The 17534-nt window shown below is 42.0% G+C and overlaps 1 protein-coding gene across 2 annotated transcripts in view; it reads left to right on the top strand.

Annotated features, from left to right (window-relative positions):
* ST8SIA1 (ST8 alpha-N-acetyl-neuraminide alpha-2,8-sialyltransferase 1) overlaps window positions 1-17362 on the top strand; it is a 237303-nt gene extending 219941 nt beyond the window's left edge. For both annotated transcript variants that reach the window (XM_039486598.1, XM_039486589.1), the window contains one exon: window positions 9134-17362. In XM_039486598.1, coding sequence (XP_039342532.1) covers window positions 9134-9620 — 487 coding nt within the window. In that variant the 3' untranslated portion in view covers window positions 9621-17362. The remainder of the gene's footprint in view (window positions 1-9133) is intronic.
* The last annotated feature ends 172 nt before the right edge of the window (window positions 17363-17534 follow it).

The raw sequence follows: 17534 nt of genomic DNA, 5'->3' as shown, positions 1-17534 counted from the left end.
CAAGTCAAAGAGGAAGAGAGGGATTGAAGTGCCACCAAAGAATGGAGCAGCGTGAAGTGCTGCTGATCGGCTTCCCCCACCCCTCCTGCTGCTTGGGGTGGCAGAAAACCTGGAGCCGGCCCTGATAGTATGGTAGCAAACCCATTCAATCTTCTGTTGCACAGAGATCTAAATATAAAGCTGATATAGAGTAAAGTAATATCAGACTAAGAGGGTGTGGCCAATATTCTTTTATTTAGTCTGGGACAGATCCTCAGCTGGTGTTAATATGAACAATTTACCAAAGATCTGATCCCCTGGCTTTAAGATTTAGAAACATGTTAGAAATGGCTGCATACATTTTATAGTCTAGGAAACAGTACACAACAAACTATCTGATTCCCAGGTAACTAATTATGATGCCTACAACAAGATACTATTATGGAAGGGCATAGGAACAACTATTATTCTTGTAACCCTCTGTTTTTAATACAGTAGCTGTCCTCTTTCAAACTTTAAACAGAGATGGATTGTATTGGAACCTGTGTGTGTGAGAGAGATGATAGATGGAAGGTAGCATGAGTGTAGGACAACCATGCTACTCATACATGGTGAAACCATAGCTGACTTATACAGATCATCCTCATATTTCAGAGAAAAAACATTGGTTTAGAGAGGCTTTAAACATTTTACTCAGACTATTTTTCATATCCCTGCACATGTAGAGTCAGAGGTCTTAGCTACCATGTATGGTACTATGTATCCAAATGTATGGATCTTAGCAGGAGAAAAAAAACAAAAACAAATGAGTTCACAGCATTGCTCCTGTAGGCCAAGCTCTGTGTGCTATCCAACTTTACAAGTGCAAATGGACGCCTGGCCGGGGGATTGGCCGGAATTGGGGGGGCAAGTTGCCTGGGTGGAGAGAGGGAATGTAGTGGGGCAAGGAGTCCTGCAGGATGTACAGCTCAGCCTACATAAACAGGGAACTCTATATGATCCTGAGTAAGGGCTGCCTGTGATATGTGCAGGCCACAGTAGAAGGTGTTAGAGATCTTCAGTTTGCAGGACCAAATGGGCACTCTATGGGCCTGATTTTAGTGGAAATCAGGCTTTTCTGGTTTTCTAATTGTTACCAAAATCAGTACATTTCTGGTCATTGGTACCTAGAATAGTCCCTGAAACTGAAGAAATTATTGGATGCAGTTTTCAAAAATGATCTCATTGCAGACAAACAGAGAAATGCTGTCAGGTTGAGTGTAGGACATTGCTTGGCTAAGAAATATGGTGTTGTACATCACACAGTGGGCACTCACTTCCAGTCTGGCTTGGAGGCGGGAGGTTGCTCTAATATATAGTTCCAGCTTCCCTTTAGCTCAAATAAAAGCTTTTAGTTTGATTGTTTGTTTTTTTATATTGTATCCCTCTTGAATACAATTATAACAGGGGAAAAAGGGTTTCTGAACTCAAAGTGATTTGCCAGAGTCAGGATCGTTTGAGATTTGAAAAACCTCCAGCTCCTCCTGGCTCACCCATCCCATCACCAAAATATAGACAAACGAAGATGATCTAGCTGTAGCAATTCCAAGGTAGTACTGGCTTGTCAAGTTCTTGAGGAGGAAGCTTGGCAGCTTAACCACATGCAGAGAGAGAGAGATTGTACAGCATGCTTTCACCACAGTCCAGGAAGGTGGTTCCAAAAGAACTAATGCACAGGAAATCTCCAACTCCATCCTTAGGAAGGTAGGCAGCTTTGAGAAAGCATCTTCCAGAGGAGGCGCCAGTGAACATGAGCTATTATTACTTCCTGAGAACCAATGCTTTCTGGAGCTCCCACTAGGGTTGTCAACTCTGACTGAAGCTATTCCAGGAGATTTTTTTCCCCCAACATGATGTAAAGTCATTTTCTTAAAATATTCTATTAAAATCTCCCAGACTGCTTTCAACAGTCACCGAGAGATTGATGCCAATTCCAGGAGACTTCAGGCCAATCCTGGAGCGTTGGCAACCCTAGCTCCCACTGATGCCATTTAACTCCATGCCACCCCCAACACAGACAAGCACCTTAAAGGCTTTCTAAAGGTAGCTGGGATAGTATGGCTTATCTGTATCTCTAGATCTAATCTATCATGGACTTCTATGCAGTTACAGTTTAGATGCTCATGAGCATAAGTAAAAGCTGCACATTGTTGTCCATTTGATAGAACTAATGTGTTTGTAAGGGGTGTAAAAGATGTGTTATTTCAAATAGTTGTGTTTTGGGTTGTGCTCACTGCAACGTGTTTAAAAAGAAAAAACAACAAACAACCTCTCACCCTACCAGTCTTCAATTAGACTGAGACATTTCTCCCTCCCTATCCTGCTTTCTTTGGGAAGAGCTCTAGGAGTTTGGGCAGAGAACATTGCTGACAGTCACCTTATCTGACATTTGGAAATTATTCGTATACTTTGGATGTCACAATTAAGTTAGCAGAATAAAAATCAAAAGGCCTAGTTTGCATAAAGTCACGTTCCCCAAACAGTTGTTTGTGTTTCATAGGTCCTTTATAGTCTTAAACATTTGTGTTGTTTTCTTACTTAGCTTGCAAAGTATTTGAAATTTTAAGGCTAGTTTACAGTATGAAAAGATAATTGTTAACTTCGTGCCGGCTGCCAGGCCACCCGGGGCCATGATCTGCTCACAACTTGGGTAGCACTGTACCTGGTCAGTGCTTGGATGAGAGATCTAGGAACGTAGAATGTGATGCGGTAAGGAATGCAGATTATTCACTTGGGGGAGATTTTCAAATGCAAAAATGGCAGTTAAGCATCCAACACCCATGAAAAATCCGTGGCAGTTTGATGCCTAATTGCCAAAAGTGACTTTGAAAATGCCCTGCAGAGGGCACTCTTCCTCTGAGCCCATACTGAAATAATGCCCCAGCAGAGTGCTAGGGTGCATAATTGTGATAGAGGAATTGTCTTTTGGATGAATTACAATACGGAGGGAAACACCACTTACAGTCATTATTAAAAATTTTGTGAAAAGAGCAAGGATGTTGGGCCTGGATCTGCAAAGGGACTGGCGTGTTACAATGCTGAGCATTGTAGCACCTAGAAAACCATAGGAACAACACACACCGCAAGTTAGTTGCCTGGGCTCCCTATACAATGAATGGAGAGAGATGGGCACCTAACAATGTGATCCACTAAAGCCTGCATGCTAGGCAGGGAGCTGCCTAAATTAGCCAATGGGAGATGCCAACCAGAGGGAATTGTGCTGAGCCCCACCCCTCTGAGTCTTAGGTGTCTAAGTCTGGGCTGCAGGGAGGTGCCTATCTCTGCTTAGCAATCCATGAACAGGAGGCAGGAAGCTTAAGGACCTAAGTGGTTTCTTGCATGAATGAATTAGACGCCTGCCTCACTCCGTACAGAATGGCTGGAGGAGGAGGTGATGGTGGTGGTGCCCACCTTATAACTTTTAGCCCAGTGGAGCACTTACCTAGGATGTGAGAGACCCATCAGCTCCCTGCTCTGCCTGATAAAGAGAGAGGATTTGAAGAAGGGTTTCCCACCTCTCAGAAAAGCTCTAACCACTGAGATATGGGATATTTTGATGTGGGGCTCCTTCAATCTCTCCTGTTGACGCTGTTCTGCTGGCTGGCTGTACATAAATGTTAGGCACTTTTTATGTATATGTAAGTATATAGTTGTGTGTACAAATGTACACTGCAAAAGGTCAAAGCATGATTAGTTACTTGTTGTTCAAAACCAAAGTGGGATGAATGGTGGAAAATGTGCTGCGTGCAACAATCTCCTATACTGGCAGAGAATTGGACTGAATGATCTAATAGGTCTTTTCCATTTCTGACCTGTGTGACTGTAATTGATTGAACAGGGCTGCTGGTAGGATGGTGGTTAGCTGGCTGAAGGCATTAATAACGAATCTGTCACCTTAGTTCATAATTTTAAATCTAGCTCAGGTTGACAGGGATTGAAAGGACCCAATTTCATATTTCCTGAAAACACTGAGATCATGGGAATATTGCATTTGCAAGGAAAGAGGCATTAGGTCCAGAGTCGCTACCATCTACTGGCTGTTAAATGGTCTGTATGAAATGAGGTGGTTGCGGTCACTTCAGTTCCTAGTAGACAGATATCCATATAGCATAAGAATTGCCTGCACAATCAGCAATATTTTGCACCTATGTTGTGCAGGGATTCCATTCATATAGAAATTCCAGCAGAGGAGTCAAGAATTGAATGTGTATGGAGACTGAAAATTCTGCTGACCCCAGAAGCGGTTGCTCTTGTTCAGTGCTGAATCATACTTGGGTAGGGCGTGTGTGAAAGCTCGCCCCTACCAATGGTGCAGCTGTATCTCCAGCTCCTGATATGATGTTTTACCTTTTTGATGCTGAAGTCAGAGCTGCCATCTGGGGAGAAAGTAACAACAGTGGGTGACTGTGTAAGGGGAGGAGCTGCACAGCTGGTTGGGAAATAAGCTAATCCCTCACTGGCCTTGCTTTGTTAGATCAAAGTGTTGCAGAAGTAAACACTGCAGCCATTTGTTTATACCAGGAGTCTCAGTCAGCATTTGTCAACCTTGCTGCCCCTATTGTATCTGGTGCAGTTTAGATGGAGAGGGCCAGAATGTGTGGCCAGTTCCTCATGGGTGTGCAGGGGCTGGCCACAAATGCATTCTTGGGCTCACCTAAGTTCAACGCCTGCACTAGGTTAGCTGCACTGGTGCTGCTAGAATCCCTAAAAGGAGCAGGGAGAAGACATGTCCCCACCCCTCCCTCTGCAATTGTTAGCAGAGCTGGGGAAGCACACACTCCGCCCCTGCGAGGTTGTAGCAGGAGGTGTGTTTCCCCCACATCCTGGATGGACAATATGCAATGCCTCCCAAAGCTCACACTGGGATTGTGGGGTTTGCACTTCTACCTACATGAGCTTGTGCTTGTAAGGGGAACAATTTTTTTTTGTGCCTCAAAATGTATCAGCCCAAATGTTCCAAAACTGGCCAGGATTCTTGCTTGTCCACATGGGCAGGAGGTGAACTCGCATTCAGGGAGGCTTGCACTTTACTCATGAAAACAAAGAGCTAATAGCACTGGAGCACTGGCTTCTACAAATCATTATTGTGCACATCAGTGTGTAAAGGTAAATGCAACTCCCCTTTGCACTCAGGGGTGGCTCCAGGCACCAGCGCACGGTCACTGTGAGGGTGGCAGTCAGGCTGCCTTCAGCAGCGTTTCTGCGGGAGGTCCACCGGTCTTGCGGTTTCGGCGGGAATTTGGAAGCAGGTTCACCGAAGGCGTGGGGCCGGCGGACCTCCTGCAGGCATGCCGCCAAATCCGCGTTACTGGCGGACCTCCTGCAGGCATGCCGCTGAATCTGCGTTACCGGCGGACCTCCTACAGACATGCCATTGAAAGCCACCTGACTGCCGTGCTTGGGGCGGCAAAATACATAGAGCCACCCCTGTTTGCACTCTTCTGCCAGTACAGTTCAGTCCTGGCTGACCTTCACATGCTTTATCAGAGGCTGCCAAATGCAATAAGCTTTATCAGAGGCTGCCAAATGCAATAAGTTATGCAATGAATTTATTGTCCTATTTGTCTATTTCGGTTGTGCTTAACCCCATTGCTAGACAAACAACTAGGAGGTAAATGCTCAAAAGAAAGTGATTTCCTTTTAGAATTAGGCTCAAATGCAGTCACAATGTTGGTGCCCATGCAGGATCCATGTTTAGGTAGCCCTGTCTGATAGGCAGGGGCGGCTCTAGACACCAGCGCGCCAAGCAGGCGCTTGGGGCGGCCGTTTCCCGGGGGGGCGGCATTTGGCTCCGGTTGAGCTCCCGCCGTCATGCCTGCGGCAGGTCCACCGGAGCCCGGAACCAGCGGACCTGCCGCAGGCAAGACTGCGGCGGGTCCCATCTTCCCGCGGCTCCGGTTGAGCTCCCGCAGGCATGACTGCGGCAGGTCCGCTGGTCCCGGGCTCCGGTGGACCTGCCGCAGGCATGCCGGCAGGAGCTCAACCGGAGCCGCGGGAAGAGGGGACCCGCCGCGGGACCGGGGAAGGGTGGCGCAGCGCTCCGCGCTGCTTGGGGCAGCGTGATTTGTAGAGCCGCCCCTGCTGATAGGAGCTGTTAATCAACTGCTCCAGGTCAGCTAGTTTCATATTCAGACAAATGGGGAGTTGTTTGTTTGTATGCTCGTGTAGTGCCTCTCATTCCAAAGCTGTTTACACAAAATTAGATCTCTTAATACCCCTGTGAAGGAGATGTTTTTACACCCATCTTTCAAGCACAAAGGTTGTGATTTGCAGTATATCAGTGGCAGAGTGGGGAAGAGTAACCAGGAATCCTAGTTTTTTTTCTGCTGTTCGGAGTCTTATACAATGGCAGTATTAAATTGGACCTGATGTGTCATTCCTATATAATATAACTCTTTTTAAGACTGCTCAGTGTTTGAGGGGGTAGGGTGCTATAAGTGGTAGAGAGAAGACAATATAAATTCTGCCTCTGAGAAAATATCAGCAATAGCTTTTATGTATATAGGGTTCCTGTGTGTGTGAGAGAAAATAACCCAGCTGTTAGGAAAGGAGCTAATATTAGGGCTGCTTTCTCTGAGCTCTGTGCAGAAAAGAATTTACTCTGTTCTGAGACAATCAGAATTCATGTAGAAGACAAGACACATGCGCTATGGGAGGCTGATAAAGACAAGATCTTTTAATGGCGCAACTTAGGTGCCTATGACTCAGAGGAGACAGCAAATGTAAGTTATCAAGAGTGTATGGTGACTCCCTGATGAAGGGAGGAATCCTAGCAGTGCAGTCCAGACTCCCATACCAAGCAAGTGACTCCTGTAATTAAATTGGTTTTTCCACTGGGTCCTGAATATCATCCATGAAAAGTCCCTGGCCTGTCAGAATGCCTCAGTAGGGCATTTCAGTGGGATTATTCAGGCTACGTCTACACTACCTGCCGTATCGGCGGGTAGCGATCGATTTTTCAGGGATCGATATATCGCGTCTCATCTAGACGCGATATATCGATCCCCGAACGCGCTTCTATCGATTCCGGAACTCCACCGCCCCGAACGGCGGTGGCGTCGTCGATATGGAGAGCCCCGGACATCGATCCCGCGTCGTGAGGACGGGTAAGTTATCGATATAAGATACTTCGACTTCAGCTACGTTATTCACGTAGCTGAAGTTGCGTATCTTATATCGATTTTTCCCCTTAGTGTAGACCAGCCCTCAGTGTCAAACAACAGTACTTTGCCACTCTGAGCCACAGTGAGTGGATGCGAGTATCCAAAACCAACCTAGAATTTCCTGCCAGAGTCACCTTTCATCTTGCATGTCTGGAAGTATTTAATTCCTCGGTATAGAGGTTACTTTTCATCAAAGAATAGTACTTTGGAATAGATACCCTGGGTGGAAGTCAAAGGTGATGTGAACCTTACTCATCAATAAGTGTTTGTCAGTGGTTTAAAAGTCTACTGCCAAAAGGTCAGAGGAGTGGTTTAGCAGGATAAAAATCTACACCATTTTAAACCATCCTGGTAGCTGCAAACAGGAGCCTTTTCCCTTTAACTTGTACCTTTTTCTGGCTCCCTAACTTGTAATCTAGAAATATAAGCGACCTTTAAACCCACTTAACAACATTGCTCCATCTTGTACATTAATTCGGAGTTCAGTTCAGTCTGTTTGGTCTGTGGTGCCATTTTATCCTAAACACCACATTGGTTTCCATGCGACTTGTTTTTGCTAAGTGCCAGGTCTTAAGAGTCCATGTAGTTCCAGAAACAGAATGTTAACCTCTAAAACCATATTTAAGCAATCATAAAGATATAACAGAAACAAATGATGTCTTGTGGCTTTATATATGCATTTTGGTTATATAAATATTTCTTGCTGCTGCTGATGTAGAATCTGACTGAGATCCTTTTAATTTAATTTTAATCACTATTAAGGAGCCAGAACAAGGATTTTTACTAAGGCTAGTTTAAAAAAAAATTCGCTGTCCAAAAGTTTTCAGACAGAAAATTGGGTTTTGGATAAAAAGAAAATATCTGTTTTCCTGAAAAATCCACCCCCCGCCCCGCCCCTAGAAAATGGAAAATTCAAGTTTTTGGCAGTTCCGCTAAAAAACCAAAACATTTTCAGTAAAATGTTAAAACTTTCTGCTAAAATTTTGAATAAAATTTGTCAGTTTTCACAGGGTAAAAAAAAAATTGACTGGATCTAATTCTTCTCTAAACAGGTACAACAATATACTTGTTATGCTACAATATACTTGCTTATTTTTCATTTCTTTTGTATAAACCCTATCCCAAAATGCTTTTCATATTTCAGTTGTACCTATACCGGACTTATGTCCCTCATTACTGTAGTACCTGAGTACCTCACAAACAATAATGGATTTTTCTTTACAAAGCTTTGGAGGTACAGAATTATCCTGTATTACAGAGGAGGAATTAAGGTACAGAGATCGGGAGTACATCTACACTACAACATGGCCATGGCTGGCCCAGGTCAGCTGACTCGGGCTCATGGGCCTCAGGTTGCAGAGGGTAAAAATTGAGATGTCAGTGTTTGGGCTCATGCTGGAGCAATTTTTAGCCCTGCAGCCCAATCTCTGCAAGCCTGAGTCAATTCACCTGAGCTCTGAGACTCGGTGCCACAGGTTCTTTATTGCAGTGTAGACACACCCTCAGTGATTTGCCCAGAGTCACACAGGAAGTCTAGTCTTTAGCAGAGCTAAGAACCAAACTCTGCTCTTCTTAGTCACAGTCCAGTGCCTCAACTGCAAACCCATTCTTTCTCTTGGAGCTAAATAATAAACAATAGCAGAGGGACAGAGAAATTCAGAGGCACAAGAAAGAGAGAAAAGGTATATTTTCACATGAGATTTGAAAAGCCGTGAAGAGTTGCAATGGAGAGATACAGGAACACAGGTCCAGATGACACTGAAGAAAGGGACAGAGGAGACCAGTGTTAACAAGCAAGGGGAATGAATAGGCATGATGGCAGAAACAGTCCACATGGTTGGCTAGAGAAAATGCATGCATAGTTGAAAATACAGGAAAGTTAATTTTGAGCTGGATTCTGAACTGAACAGGAAAACATATGTAACCCACGTGCCTTTGTTTTGTTTTCACAGATTCCAGAATCTGCTTTGGTCTAGAAAAACCTTTGTGGATAGTGTTAAAGTCTATAACCATAGCTACATCTATATGCCAGCCTTCTCTATGAAGACGGGGACAGAGCCATCCCTACGGGTTTACTACACCCTGGAGGACTTTGGTGCCAACCAAACGGTGCTCTTTGCCAATCCCAACTTCCTCCGTGACATTGGCAAGTTTTGGAAGAGCAGAGGAATCCATGCTAAGCGGCTTTCAACAGGTCTCTTCCTTGTCAGCGCAGCCCTAGGTCTGTGCGAAGAAGTAACCATCTATGGCTTCTGGCCTTTTTCAGTGGACCTGCATGGGAGGTTTATCAGCCATCATTACTATGACAATGTGTTGCCTGATTCTGGGTTCCATGCCATGCCAGAGGAGTTTCTACAGCTCTGGTTTCTTCATAAAAATGGTGTATTGAGAATGCAGCTAGAACAGTGTGAGGCCCCTTTACTCCAGTCCTCTGCTTAAGGACAATAAGGAAGGGCATGGAGGATCCTCTTTGTTTTAATTTCCATATTCTCCAACAAGAAAATTAAAAGAGAAAGGGGGAAATATTTATGGATTTGCAGAGACCTTAAAGATGCTACTTGTTCCATTGATAACATGAAGGCCAAACAAGAGACACATCCTTACACACAGTGTTATGGAGAAATAAGTAGCTTTCATGGAATTCACTCTGCATAATTATGAAATTACTGTTGCACCCCTGAACCTGATTGGTTCCCATTTTAAAAGATCAATTGAAAAGGGGCATTAAGGATTGGATGGAGGCTGACTGTGCTAAATATTACTTGCTGTTGAAAGTCCATTTAATTCCAGATTAGCACGACCCCCTTTCTTTCCTTCCTTTCTTACTACCTTCCTTCAAGCCAGTAGTGCTGAATGTCACCAGCTCCCAGTGACTTCAAGGGAAGGAGCTGAGGGTGCTTAGACTCTGGTGAAACCGTGCCCAGTTTTTGTAATCCCTGAATATTGGAAAACCTCTGCCTAACCACAGTATTAAGCAGTGGTAGTCCAGAACTCTGCAGTTTACAACCATGTTAATGTAGCATTATGGACTAGAGATGGTTGAAAATGGTAATACATTTTAATGAAACGCTGGCAAATTCTTTGGGAAATGTTGAAGCTAAAAACAATTCAAGTAGCGTGGTTTTGGCCTATTGTTGTAGAATAGTAAGTTTTGTAATAAGGGCTGCTCCTGACCAATTTACTGTACGTTCTTTGAGTCTCATTCTGTATTCCTTCTTATGTCAAATGCTCATTGATCTCAATGGGAGTTTGAGGCACACAAAGGTATGCGGGCCCAGGTTCTTAATTTACTTGTAGTGCAGACGGTACACAGTGAGTATAGGTGTCTTTTAAAATTTGTTAAAACACTGAAAATCCTTTTTCCTTGAAGCGATGTTCTGTTTGTGCGATTAGATCCCTTCCTGTCTGTATTGCAATGCTGGCCGTAAAGTTGTATTTTTTATTTTTTCTCCCCAGATCATCTCTGGTCCAAGATATTATTTGGGGAAAAACAACCAGCCCTTGGGAGCGCTCTTTAAAAACTACATAGTGAGCAAAGAGTAAATGTCCCTGTCAGGTGCTTACATAACACAGTCACTCTCCTTGAAATCAGTGAGTTATGTAAGTGTGTACATTTCACTTAGGCTGCTCTAGCCTTTTCATCTCTTCACAGACTATTTTCATTTTGTTTATTCTTCAGCTGGCCCATGGTCCTGGAACCTTTCTAATGCACTGTAAATTAGTACTCTTATTTTTAGGACTGTGACAAAAATAAAATATTAGCACATCATCTTTGTCACAATTTCGGCTGCAAGATTAGCCTTTTAAATTCAGATCTGCATCCTTGTTGCTCTCTGCTCAATCACTAGCAGCTACAAACTGTCAAAGCAGCAAAAAACAAGAACAGACATTGGATTGCCACAAGTATTTCCTATGCTATGCATATAGTTCCAAACAGGCAATGCTTTTTTGGGGGGTCAGTGGGGTGGGCGGTCAGGGTATGTCCTATCATACTTTGATGTTGTTGTTTTTAGTGTCAGCTGCCTGAAATATGAAAATAATTTAAACAATCCCTCAAATGTCTGTGTAGGGCAGAAACAGAGAAATCTTCACACTTCTGAAATTTTTAACTGTACATTTCAGAATAAAATCATCTTAAAGATTAATATTCCAGAACATGAAATAGGCATCATTATTTAGGTTTACAGTCCTAAAAGAAGATGGGAGATTATTTGGATTACATAGTGTTTTAGAAATTTGTATGATCAAATTTGACTCGGTTCTATATTTTGCTTTATCTTTGTCTATATTAAGAAGGTACAATCAACAAAGATAGAATGCTGCATGACCTGGTAATTCTTTCATCATGGACCTGTTCATTTTATTTATGCAAGGGTATTCAGTAAGGAAGGATTTCAGAGAATCAAATAATTTCTTTACTGCAAATTGTAGCAAATGTTACTAAGCTGTTTTTTTTTCTTGGACCAGAATAGATAACTGTCGTTTTATTGTACATGTCAGGACTGCCAAGTATTTCTTGAGAAATTGCTGTCTGTAGGAACGTTAAACAGTTTGGAATTCTGTTCTCCCATGCTTTGGAGAAATAATCTGATCAGGGTCATGAGAAAATCAGTATCTTCACTGAAACTTAGTACGGTGGTTCGTACCTTATGGCTTGGAGCTACTGATGGGATCCTCAGCAATTGTCTTGTACATGGGGGACATCCCATTCCCTCTCTGTTTTATTAAAGCAGCAGACTTACTGAATCTTTTCCTAATGATCTCTATGGGTCCTTCCTGACATTAGAAATCTATCATACTGAATCCTGAGCGATCTCCTATAAAATGCTGAGGGAACCAGGGAGACCCAAGGTATACTTGATGCACTTAAAATCTTCATTCTGATACTGGGACTATTAACCAGTTCTAGCTGTATTCCCTATTTAAGAATAAGGAATATTTCTGGACCCAGTAATAGCTCCACCCATAAATTTCTAAAGGCTTATCTACATGAATACTTAGTTCATGACGAGCTGTCATGTGAATCTATCCCCTGCTAACCCGATGCACACTAAGTGTTCACATAGACCCTGCTGCAGTGCACTAAAAGCTCCCTCGTGTGCTTTTGATCCACCCTGAAGCATCATTAAAGTTCAGAATTCCAGATACAGACTTCCTATTTTAGGCTGCATGGGTTTGTTTGTGTGTTTGTAGTGACCAGGCAGAAGGCTGCCATGTTACGGGAAAAGCTACCTGTCACTGTCCTAGTGGAATAAAGGAAAACATGGTTGCTGCAGCTGCTGTGTGGGAAGAGAGTACAGGTTTATCACTGAAAGGGAAGTCATGCCACAATGAAGAAGTTGTTGAAATCCTAGGTCCCCACTCATATATCACTTCCAACAAGCTAATATCCTGTGTTACTGTCTCCTTCATGAAGGCAACTTCATGCTTTAGGTAGATGGTGGTGATGAAGAAGAAAGCATTCCACCCTTCTTCCCCTAGACAACTACACTATGTCTCTGCAGCAAGAGCTCTCTTGTGGTTGGTAGAATCTTGTTAGGCCATTGCACTTGGTATTGGTAAAAGTGAGGGCCTCCTTGTCACACAGTTTGGCTCAGTTGGTGAGGTATGGGAGAGCTCACATAGAGTTCCTGTTGATGCCACTATGGATTGTGTAGACTGTATCTCTAAGGAACTCTTTTAAGTTGCTTTAAAATTTCAGTAGTTTATGGTTTCGGGAAATAGGGACAACATAACTTCAGAGGCACAGAACAAACTTCTCCTCTTGGTTCTGCAGGGAGGAACTCTATTGCAGGGGTTGGCAACCTTCAGCACGTGGCCCATCAGGGTAATCCACTGGCGGGCCGTGAGACATTTTGTTTACATTGACCATCTGCAGGCATGGCTGCCCGCAGCTCTCAGTGGCCACGGTTTACCATTCCAGGCCAATGGGAGCTGTGGGAAGCACTAGTCTGGCACTAAAAACAAGCTGCAGTGCAGTCTGAGTCTTGTTTTTTCAGATCTGTATAAATTTACAGTACAAGTTATGCAGATCTACTGTGTTCCTATTTAAGGGCCTGATCCAATGCCTACTAAAGGCAAAGGGAGTGTTTCCATTGACTGCAATGGGCATTGGATCAGGTCCGAAATATATAAAGCAGAGAACATTTTAAAATATCATAGTAACAATATGAACCTTTATTTCTAGCTCATGTTTTCCATCATTTTCTTTGCCATTTCATCTAGGTATCAGAGTACACTTATAATGAATATCCCCAAATTCTGCAGCATCCCTTTTGTAAGCTGTAATGTTTTGGACCACTACTCTACAGTATTGCAATATGTACTATAAAGAATATTTGGGATAGCTTCATTTTAGCTCATTGCCACCTTCTGCTGGAGTCTGCAATTAGTCAACAAGGAGTTTATAACATCACAGCCATGGCTCTGGGAATAGACTGTGATGTCACAGATGCACCACTATAGGCTTCATTCACTCCACTATATAGGTGACATTTGCACTGCTGCCTTCACCCAGTAATTTCTCCATGGGAGGGCAGCTTTAAATTGTTACTGGGGCTCTGTGGGAGTCCTGTTAGCAAATACTTCCTGGAAGATGTGCTGAATTTGGCATATCGTCAGAGTGCCCTGGCCATGCCACTGTGTCCAGTGCCATCCATTTTTTCGGCTATGTTGCCTACCACTATGGCCCTTTATAGAATGATGGCTCTGGATGCCATGTGATGCTGTTCCCTTCCTCCTTCAGTACAGACTTTCCTTCTCTGGATGCACAGGAATTAATCTCTCTGAGAGACTTCCTTGTCATGTCTGGGTTCACTAAGAAGTAAAGATTTTCTAAAGGAATCCTCCACTTTTTTTCCTATCCAGTCACCTTCTTGAAGTCAGATTTTTCCAAACTCCTTATATTATGATTTTTAATATAATCAATAATAAAATGAGTTTGGAAAAATATATACATAAATAATTGCCATTTAACATCATTTATAAAAAAGGTATGATTTAATCATCCATTCTGAATCTTACCAACTAACCAAAGGCTGGATTTTGGTGATAAAGGTCCAAATTCTGTGCTGACTTACACCCAGTAAATATGATTATAGCCAAATTCTCCATTTGCTCCAAAGTAGCATGTATTGAGACTTGGTTTCATAGAGGATATTATTTTAAAATAATTTTTAGGTGGTTTCTGAGGAATTCCATATATATTTCTGTATTAGTTTTAAATTTATTTCAATTATTTTAATGTTTTATGCTGGCAAGAATGTTTTGTCACTAGGACTGCTCTTTGGCAGTTGACATCTGGCATTTGTACAGTGAATGCTTTAAAAATGTAATTGAAACAGGATTTTGATAGTTGAAAATTATGAAATTACTAACAAATTTACTAGCCTGTTTAACAAACATAAACTGGCAAATGTTCCTAAAAGAACGTCAAATATCAAAAGGAAGTTATACTTACTCCCTTCTGTTTATACACAGTATACAACTACTGGAAGACAGAATATCATTTGCTATCTGATTTCTGTTAATTGTTTTTACTGGGGTATACTGAGCCCTGGTAGGACTATCTCCAAAATGGTGGACATTTGAAAATAAAAAGTAAAGAGTGTCTAAATAAAGCTGTGGTATAGTATCTCCAACCAGCAAACCACATGGGGCACTCCATGAACATCGAAACAGCATTCCTTGTTCTCTCCACAACAGTGTGATAACGTTTGGCCTGATTCAAAGGGAGTATGGAGTAATTACAACCTCAGGATGGCACCATACAAGCCCCGCTTCCATTGAGTGCTTCTGGGAATTGGGAGGTGACCTTAGGGGCTGGAGCTAGTCCCGCATTCACCACACCCCTGCAACCAGCATATTATACCAGATCCTAATTTACTACCAGCATTATAAAGTATACAGCGACTGCAAGGTTAATATATATATTTTTGTTGTCTTGACTTTCAAAGATGTTAAGAAACCACAGCTCCTCCTGAGATCAATAGGAGAGGTAATGGCTTATCACGTATGAAAATTAGCTTCTTTGTTGCTCTGAAGTGCTTCTTGAGACTGAGACAAGTAAGGATTTTAGTCTCATTTAAATAATTAGGAGTTTTGCCTATTGGATTGGGGCCTCTGTATGCAAAATGCCATGCACAGGATAATGGAAAACCTGCATTGTTCCCCTGGGTGTAATGTAAAAGTTGAACAATTCAAATGTTGGTCAAATATAACTTCTCTTCTGTGCTCCTGATCCTCCTTCCCTGGCACTGAACATCCATTACCATTATATATACTGTCTTACAGTAGCAAAGAAAGATTCCAGTCAGGATTGTAGTGGAGTTAAACATGTATGATGACACAGTAAGGCAATGGGGCATAAGCAGATGCTTAAATGCTTTGCTGAATCAGGGCCTAAATTAGTCAAAGACAACCAGCTGTCCCTTCCTCCCTAGAACAGTTAACTTCTCACCTCCTCAGCAAACATCACAGTGGCACCATAACAGCTAAGAAAGATGCTCAAAAACATTTCAGTCAGGGGCTGATCCAAAGCCAATGTTCCATTGATTTCAGTGGGACGTTTTTGTGGGCAATTTAGATCGTTCCTATTTGATAGCAGCCAGTTCATCCTTCCTGGTTAAGAACCACCCTCACTTTTAGGGTACAGTGAGGATACTGCCTTCAGACTGTCAGAGATTTTAACAGACCATATGGGTTTTCCATCCCTCTCAGCAAGTGAATGTTTTTCCTTTTTAATGGAAAAAAGAAAGTCCAAATAAAACACAGAAGCAAATTATGAGCTAGATTCTCAGCTGGCATAAATCATTGTAGCTCCCTTCATTTCAACAGAGCTATGCAGATTTGAACCAGCTGAGGGTCTGGCTCTACAGTTATAAAATTGATGGAAATAAGCCTACAAACCTTTCAAATTCATATGTTTTAAAACTATTCTAAGATGATGCTATTTAGTTAAAGGTACTTTTCTGTAAACTTAGTTGTTTTCCATAAATACAAAGCACAAGTGGCTCCTTTGGATGGGTATATGTTGGTTGCAACTGTGAAGCAGACATGTTGTTGTAATTTACAATTCTGCCACATCAAGGTATGATAGTGCAAAACCAAATCATACTTTGAGTGTGACAGGATGTGTTTTCCAATATGAGACCCTATTTCAATATATATATATAAAATAAATGGAGCATACAATATTCTGTGTATTCAAGTACTGTATAGTGCATGGGGTGAAAAAAATGTTAAAAATAAAGTTTCTATGAACCGAGTAAAAAGACAAAAACCTTCATCATAGCAATGAAGACTTACCAATAAATACCTATTTCACAGAAATACATGCCCTCAAATAAGAGAGTGTCTCTGATGAATTCAAATCATGCTAATGTTTTCCACTCATTGTCAAAAGACTTTGTTAGACTTTAATGAGGCGATTATAGTTTTTTCTAGTACCTAACTGCTTGCTTTTGGGAGGGGGGTGTTTCCCCTTTTCTGGTTACTTTTGCATGCAGTAAACTTATTGTTTAGGAAGTTCTTTCTGTAATTTATATCAAAGGTCACATTCTAATCTCAGATGCTACTTGTCTTTAAAATGTAGTTGCTGTTTGTTCTTCCCGTGCTCTGTGCCATTTCTCTTCATCACAATACTAACATACGGTGATAAACACTGGACCTCTGGAATTAGTTTTGATCATTGAGTACCAGTGTTCATCAGGAACTAGAAAATAGACTGGCTGTAACGTAGTCCTTGGTTTTAGCCTCGACTGAATGCAACCAAATAGTGAATCTGTATAATAATTATAATGCACTCACTGTCAATAGGGCATCAGTGAAATGCAAGTCAATTTCAAAAGTTCTGGGGAAAAGATCTAGACCTCCTTTACAAACCTGACTTAACAATAGTCTATAATACTGCAAATAGAAAAACATTGTTGATTATTATTCTACAGCTCATCATAATTCCTATCCATCCTCTGTTCTGTACTATTCTAGTTACCTTTCCTGGTTTTATTGTATGTTTTTCTGCTCTTTGGATCTCTTTTATTTTGCATCAGTCTCTGCAAGTACCTCCCTAGGTCCTTTGTGGAAAGCCATGTTTCATAGACATCGTTAGCATGCTGCCGAGTTTTTTTGTGTGTAAAGTATCTGTGTGGAGTATAATATATGAAAGAAATATTTTCATAGTTTTTCATGTGTGAGTTTATATATGTCGTATGTGTGTGTCCAATAGATAAAATATATGCAGTTTATACACAGTAGATGCACCTTATAAAGCTTCTACTGATCTAAAGGAGATAACCAACAATTCTGCATTTTGAATAAATTTGGATTCTGTCGTCCACTGAGATCCACATGGCA

The sequence above is a fragment of the Mauremys reevesii genome, linkage group 1 (assembly GCF_016161935.1).
Source record: "Mauremys reevesii isolate NIE-2019 linkage group 1, ASM1616193v1, whole genome shotgun sequence".
NCBI lineage: Eukaryota > Metazoa > Chordata > Testudines > Geoemydidae > Mauremys > Mauremys reevesii.
The sequence above is the reverse complement of the archived record's forward strand: the minus strand, read 5'-3'. Positions and strand labels throughout refer to the sequence as shown.